Here is a 7,731-nt window from a genome sequence, read left to right as displayed (position 1 = left end):
CATATATAAAATAAATACCAATTGTGTAGTAATTTTACAATTTATCCTACGTAATAGTCTAATATCAAGTATTAGATGAATGAATTTGACAATGATTCTGATTAAATCACCTTACATTATCTCTACTGGTCTTTAGAACGAAAAAAAAATTTGCTACCGCCAAGCATAGTAAAAACACGGTACGCTATAAATGTATTCACTTTTTCCATATGCCCCTTTAATTTTAAGGGCAGGTTTTTTTAGTAAAACCTGAAATCCTTTTTTTGTAAAAGAACTTCTAAAGGAAAATAGGAATAGAATAACATAGTTACAATTCGATCAAGATAATTTCCACTATTCATCGATTTCTTTTTATTCATAAGAGGAATAACACTTTGGTCGTTGACACTTCGAAGTGCTATCTACAGAAGTCATTAAGTTCATATAGTATTATAAACACATAATATAAATAACATAAAAACAAAATAGAAAAAGAAAAAGTATAATATTTTAAATGAGTTGTATTTATAATGAATGATACTCCTTAATCTTCTTAAAACAATATGCGTGTATTCGAGTGATAAAGTAACCTGTGGAAGTGAGAGCCATTACAATTATTAATGCTCAAATGAAATTAATTTCCCCATAATCCGTATATCCAATTGTTGCAATATAGAGATAGGGTTCCTTCCGGAAGCTATTATTAAATTGAAATATGCGAGATTCTCTCATTTCTGTTCAGTAAAAAAAAAAATGTTTGAATTAAGTTGATCAAACAGAGCTGGAGTAACTGGCAACTAGCAGGATGGTTCTATCCTGCTCTCTTTTAATGTTAAGGAAAATTATATTGCTATGTTAGAAGCAGGCTAGCTATACTTAGTATACTTCAAATATACCCTTGGTATCATATTGAAAATCAAGCAAAGATTGTAGAAGATATCAGTAATTTTCCATTTCCTGATCTCTTTCTTTCATGGGATCAATTTACCCTTGATTTTACAATAATATAGGGAGCTTAGCATGTCTGGGAATACGGGAGAACGCGCTTTTGCTGACATTATTACTAGTATTCGATACTGGGTTATCAACAGCATTACTATACCTTCTCTATTCATTGCAAGTTGGTTATTTGTCAGTACGGGTTTAGCTTATGATGTATTCGGGAGCCCTCGACCAAATGAGTTTTTCACAGAAAGCCGACAAGAGGTTCCATTAGTCACTGGTCATTTCGATTCATTAGAGCAACTGAAGATAAATAAAACAAGAATTGCGAGCAAATAAAACACCTTTCAGTAATATTAATACGGTCACATGGATAGTAAATGCATGAATATGGTGTACTAAAAAATTTGCAGTTCCTAATGGAATAGGTAACAAAGACACTTTGGCACCTACTGCTACCAAATCGCCACCTCCCTAGGTTAAGCTGGTGCTTGTTGTTGCATCAGGAGCTATCAAACTGGGTGCTAAAGAATGAGTGTTTTGCACCCATTGAGCAAAGATAGGTTGTAATTGTATAGCAGTATCTGAAAACATATCTTTAGGATGTCCTAAAGCACTCATAGTATCATTATGAATATATAGACCAAAACTATGGAAACCTAAGAAAATACATGCCCAGTTGAGGTGTGATACGATTGCATCAAGATGTCTCAAAACATGGTCTAAAAGATTGTTGTATTGAGTAGTCGGATCATAGTCTCTTACCATAAAAATAGTTGCATGTGCAGCAGCGCCAACTATGAGAAATCCACCAATCCACATATGGTGCGTGAACAGAGACAGTTGGGTACCATAGTCAGTAGCTAGATATGGATAGGGAGGCATAGAATACATATGGTGAGCTACGACAATAGTTAAAGACCCTAACATAGCTAGGTTAAGAGCTAATTGAGCATGCCATGAAGTAGTTAAGATCTCATAAAGACCTTTATGTCCTTCCCCTGTAAATTGACCTTTATGAGCTTCCAAAATATCCTTGAGGTTATGACCAATAACCCAATTGGTTCTATACATATGACCAGCGATTAGAAAAAGAACTGCAATAGCCAAATGGTGGTGTGCAGTATCGGTCAGCCACAGACCCCCCGTTACTGGGTTGAGTCCTCCACGAAAAGTCAAAAAATCTGAATATTCCGACCAATTCAGGGTGAAAAATGGGGTCAATCCCTTAGCAAAAATGGGATAAAGTTGAGCTAAAAGCTCACGATTAAAAATAAACTCATGAGGAAGTGGTATCTCTTTAGGGTCCACTCCAGCATCTAAGAGTTGATTAATAGGTAAAGAAACGTGTATTTGGTGTCCTGCCCAAGATAGAGAGCCAAGTCCTAGTAACCCTGCTAAATGGTGGTTCAACATGGATTCTACATCTTGGAACCAAGTCAATTTTGGAGCAGCTTTGTGATAATGGAACCAACCAGCAAAAAGAATTAATGATGCAAAGATCAATGCACCAATTGCGGTGCAGTAAAGTTGCAATTCACTAGTTATTCCAGATGCTTGCCAAATCTGGAAGAACCCAGAGGTTATTTGTATTCCTCGAAAACCTCCACCCACATCTCCATTCAAAATTTCTTGGCCTACTATCGGCCAAACTACCTGAGCACTAGGTTTAATGTGAGTAGGATCGCCTAGCCATGCTTCATAAAGAAAAGAAGAGAAAATGTAGCATGCCCAAAAGTAAACCAACCCCTTGGGCTACTCCAAAAAACACCATCCGATTTCAAAGTAGCACGATCTAACTCAAAAATTTCACCTAATTGTGCCCGTCTAGCATATTTTTTGACTATTGCAGGATCACCAAAACTAACTCCATCAAGTTCACCACCATAGAACTCAACAGTTACACCTACTTGTTCAACACTATATTTTGATTTTGCTCTCCTAAAAGGAACATCGGCTTTCACAATTCCTTCTTCATCTACTAGAACGACTGGAAATGTTTCGAAAAAGGTAGGCATACGACGTACAAAAAGCTCATGTCCATTTTTATCTTTGAAAATAGGGTGTCCTAACCAACCAACAGCAATTCCATCTCCATTGTCCATTGCACCTGCCCTGAATAACCCCCCTTTAGCTAGATTATTCCCAATGTAATCATAAAAAGCAAGTTTTTCGGGAATTTTTGACCAAGCTTCTGATAGACTCAGATTTTCAGCCAGACCGGCATGAACTCGTCGATCTATTTCTTGTTGGAAGTATCCCTGATCCCACTAGTAATGAGTAGGACCAAATAATTCGACAGTTTCAATATTCCCCATACGTAATCCTTTGTATAAACGTTGGGGAGGACGAACACTGAGATGGAATAGACCTGCTAATATACCCAATATACCTGCTGCAATATGATGAGAAGCTATTCCTCCCGAAACAAAAGGATCAAAACCTTCAGCTCCCCATGCCGGATTTACAGGCTGTATTTTTCCAGTTAGTCCATAAGGATCAGACACCCATATTCCAGGGCCATACAAACCCGTTACATGAAACGCTCTGAATCCGAAACAAGCTGCTCCTGAGAGGAATAAATGAATTCCAAAAATCTTAGGCAAATCTAAAGAAGGTTTTCCTGTACGGGAATCACAGAATACGTCTAGATCCCAATATACCCAATGCCAGATAGCTACTAAAAAGCACAAGCCAGAAAACACAATATGTGCCCCGGCCACACCTTCATAACTCCAAATACCTAGATTAGATTCGGTTTCTCCGGTTATACTCCATCCACCCCATGAATCCTTTATTCCTAAACGAGTCATAAAAGGTATAATGAACATACCTTGTCTCCACATTGGATCAAGAATAGGATCGGATGGATCGAAAACTGCTAATTCGTAAAGAGCCATCGAACCGGCCCATCCAGAAACTAGAGCTGTATGCATTATATGCACAGCGATTAACCAACCAGGATCATTCAACACGACGGTATGGACACGATACCAAGGCAAACCCATGAAAATACCCCTTTATCAGAAAAAGTAGACACTATGTAACTTTCTCACATTAGAGACAGATTATGCTATGGAATTATACCTTTGTCTCAAAGGTGAACATCTATCTATTAATAGAACAGTTTCAAAAAATAGAATTGAGAAGCGGATATATTTGTAATGTATTTCTATTTGGGAATTTAGAGAGAAAATTCTCCCGAAATTGAATCTTTTGTTATCCCATTTGGATGTTTCCAATTTATTGAAATCAATAAATAAAACAGTAGTTGAGGGAAAGGATACGTCAATATCATTTGATACATGGAAATATATACTCAATGTTCAGGAATATGATATTTTTCTTTGTATCTTCATTGGATTTTTCTTTTATATTTCTTGCATAATTCCCTTATTGTTGGTTCAGTTTTATAGGAACTTCTATCTCATCAAAGTTTTGCAGTATAATTACTCCTGCTTTGACGGAGTAGGAGAAATGATTAGATCTTTTAGAATGCTTAGAAATTTTTCTAATTTAAATTGGTATGGTTCTTGGCTTACATTTCTGGACTATACTGAGATGGAATCGGATCCTGATGATATAGGATTATTACTACTACTGAAAATTTGGTATGTCAAAAATATTAAATGGCGTTTAAAAAACTCTAGTCAATTTCACTCAATTGTAAAAACAATTTTGTATGAATTTGAAGTGGATGATTTCCTTTTGAGAGAAAATAGATTGTTTTTAGTACAAGAACAAATCTCTTACTTTGAATAGAAGTTAACTCCCCCTATTGGTTTCTTTCATGAATATTTTGAAAAAAGAGAACAGTCGGGACTTCTTTACTTTCGATATTTAGCTGAATTTATTCAGCTAGGCCTAACTCATAGAATAGGCCTAATGAACTCTGCATTAAATTCATTGTTTTTAGCAGAAATGCCAATCTTCGCTACTTTTTATCAGAAGATTACTTCAATACCAATTCACTCATCTTTATCTGACCAAGTGAGATTTTACCCACTCTACTTGGTACCGTCCCTTTCGAATCGAATTTTGCTGATAGGGCCTAAGGAAACTGGACGATCGTACTTGGCTAAAAGTTTAGCAGCAGATTCTTATTTACCTTTAATAAGAATATCTCCTAAAAGTTTTTTGAGGCAACAGAAACTTTTGTCTCGCTATGAACCCGAGTATACATCTTCAGCTAAAAAATCATACCTTGAGCATGAAAATATCCTTAGGTCTCTCGGCTAGTCAGGCAGGCCAAAAGACGTATATGAAAAAGCGCATTATGATAGAAAACCCCATAAGTTTTTGTATGACCGAGTAGGGGATCCTAACCCTCCAGAGTATTTTGCGAGAAGAGTAATCCAATTTGCGTTTGCACTCAAATTGGCAAAATTGATGTCTCCTTGCGTCATATGGATTCCAAGCATTCATGAACTGAATGATTATTTCTTCCTTATTGCATTATTGATAGAACTCCTCGAGGATCCATATAATGCGATTGATGGTGAAAAAGAAACCACCATCAAACAAAATATTGTTGTTATTGCTTCAACTCATATTCCAAAAAAAATTGATCCAGTTCTAATAACTCCTCCTCATGGTAAACGAAGATTCGATACATTTATTAACACCTTTTTCACACTCATGTCATGCCAAAGTACTGTAGAAAAGAAAATTGAGAAATTTGATCTGATTTATCATAATCAATTAGTTAACATGGTCATTAACCGTATTCTTAAACACGAAAAAAAATCATTAGCTTATCGAATTTTTTATCAATCTCTAAAAAAGATTCAACAAAAAACAGAGAAAAATCCACTAATTGTTCTACGTCAAGCAATACAAAAATTAACTCCCAAATTGATAGGAAATTCAAGACGTGTAAGTGGATCCACTTATCAAGTTCCCATTGAAATAAAAAAGAAAGAAGGAAAAATACTTGCTATTCGTTGGTTATTAGAATCATCCAGAAAATGTTCTGGTCGAAATATGCATTTCAAATTGAGTTACAAAATAATGGATGCTGCCAGAGAGAAAGGCAATGCTATACGCAAGGAGGAGGAGATTCATAAAATGGCAGAATCCAATAAAGCTTTTGTGCATTACCATTAACCCACTAACTATATAAATAGATCCACAGATTTGTTGCATTCTGGCCAATAAAAGAAAACTTACTTTGTCAAAATTTATCCAAATTTTCTTTTATTGGAACGAAAACGAAAGGAAAAGAAGAATGAAAAATAAATCGTAGATAAATGATAATAAGGAGATTATGGGTGAATATTCAATCTTATTCATTAGGTTTATAGAAATGTAAAAGAAAGAAAATGTTGCTCGAAGATTCATTGAAGTTACTAAATTATGATCCGGACAAAATGAAAAACTCATTTTCAATTAATACTTTTAAATCATTTTTATGAAAGAATTTCATTTGCTTCTCTTCTATGGAAGTTCCATTTTTCGAGAATGTATCCTGATTTTCGGCCTATTCCTTCTTCTAGTGATCGACTTCATTTCTGATTAGAAAAAGACAACTTGGTTTTATTTCATCTCTTTAACCAATTTAGTGCTAAGCACAGCCTTTTTGCTATTTCAATAGAAAGAAGAACCTACAATCGGTTTTTTTGGTAATTTCCAAACAAACAATTTTAATAAAATATTTCGGTTTCTAATTTTATTATGTTCCACTTTATGTATTCCTCTATCCGTGGAATACATTCAATGTATAGAAATGGCTGTAACAGAGTTTTTGCTGTTCATATTAACAGCTACTCTAGGAGGAATGTTTTTATGTGGTGCTAATGATTTAACAACTATCTTCGTATCTTTAGAATGTTTAAGTCTATGTTCTTATCTATTATCTGGATATACCAAAAGAGATGTACGGTCTAATGAGGCTATTATGAAATATTTACTTATGGGTGGAACAAGTTCTTCCATTCTTGCTTGTGGTCTTTCTTGGCTATATGGTCTATCTGGAGGAGAGATTGAACTTCAAGAAATAGCCAATGGTCTTATAAATACACAAATGTATAACTCTCCAGGAATTTGACACAATGCAATTCATTTTAATCTGAATTGCATTATTCTAATTCGATTCACTATAATTCTAGCAATTTTGAAGAGATTTTTTCATTTCAGCCAATAAGTATGTGACTACATACTGCATGCATATGAGCCTGCTTAGCTCAGAGGTTAGAGCATCGCACTTGTAATGTGATGGTCATCAGTTCGATCCCAATAGCTGGCTCATTTTTATTCTTTTCATTTCTTCCATTATCAACGCTGAAATCTATGAAATAAGGAAAAGACTCTTCCATTTCTGATCGTCGGTTCACCGGGTCTGTCCTGCCATAATTTGTTTCAACTAGAAATGAATGATTGAAACATATCTTTTTTTCTCTCTACAATAGAAACAAAATTGAAAAATAATTTGTTTCTCTATTTCTATAGAAAGACCCTTATGCCCGCATCCTAATAAGCCTTTCGGAGGAACATGTGCTTCTAAAATATCTTTTATACTGTGTCCAATCCCAAAGTTGGTTCTATACATATGACCGGCAATGAAAAACACAAATGCAATAGCTAAATGATGATGCGCGATATCAGTTAGCCACAAACTTTGTGTTTGTGGGTGAAATCCCCCGAGAAGAGTTAGAATAGCAATTCCCGCCCCTTTAGTAGTACCAAATAAATGACTACTGGAATCAGGATTTTGAGCATAAAGATTCCACTGACCTGTAAAAAGTGGTTCGAACCCTTCGGGATGCGGTAATACATCTAAAAAATTATCCCATCTTATGTGTTCTCCTCTTG

General features: G+C 35.2%; 2 protein-coding genes and 1 pseudogene across 2 annotated transcripts; 2 read left to right on the top strand and 1 right to left on the bottom strand.

Annotated features, from left to right (window-relative positions):
- Positions 1–2,609: 2,609 nt before the first annotated feature.
- Positions 2,610–4,040, bottom strand: LOC131057886 (photosystem II CP47 reaction center protein-like; annotated as a pseudogene).
- A 1,519-nt stretch (positions 4,041–5,559) lies between these two features.
- LOC131046932 (small ribosomal subunit protein uS7c-like) lies at positions 5,560–6,027 on the top strand. The gene has a single exon (XM_057980763.2). The coding sequence runs from the start codon at positions 5,560–5,562 to the stop codon at positions 6,025–6,027; it is 468 nt and encodes a 155-aa protein (XP_057836746.2).
- A 619-nt stretch (positions 6,028–6,646) lies between these two features.
- LOC131046962 (NAD(P)H-quinone oxidoreductase subunit 2 A, chloroplastic-like) lies at positions 6,647–6,967 on the top strand. The gene has a single exon (XM_057980784.2). It carries the CDS (start codon positions 6,647–6,649, stop codon positions 6,965–6,967), a length of 321 nt encoding a protein of 106 aa, XP_057836767.2.
- Positions 6,968–7,731: the final 764 nt, after the last annotated feature.

The sequence above is a fragment of the Cryptomeria japonica genome, chromosome 8 (genome assembly GCF_030272615.1).
Source record: "Cryptomeria japonica chromosome 8, Sugi_1.0, whole genome shotgun sequence".
In the NCBI taxonomy this organism is placed as follows: Eukaryota; Viridiplantae; Streptophyta; class Pinopsida; order Cupressales; family Cupressaceae; genus Cryptomeria; species Cryptomeria japonica.
This window is presented reverse-complemented; position numbering and strand designations above follow the sequence as displayed.

Coding starts and splice junctions, on each gene's coding strand:
- LOC131046932 (XM_057980763.2), top strand. CDS start 5,560: ATGTCATGCCAAAGTACTGTAGAAAAGAAAATTGAGAAATTTGATCTG.
- LOC131046962 (XM_057980784.2), top strand. CDS start 6,647: ATGGCTGTAACAGAGTTTTTGCTGTTCATATTAACAGCTACTCTAGGA.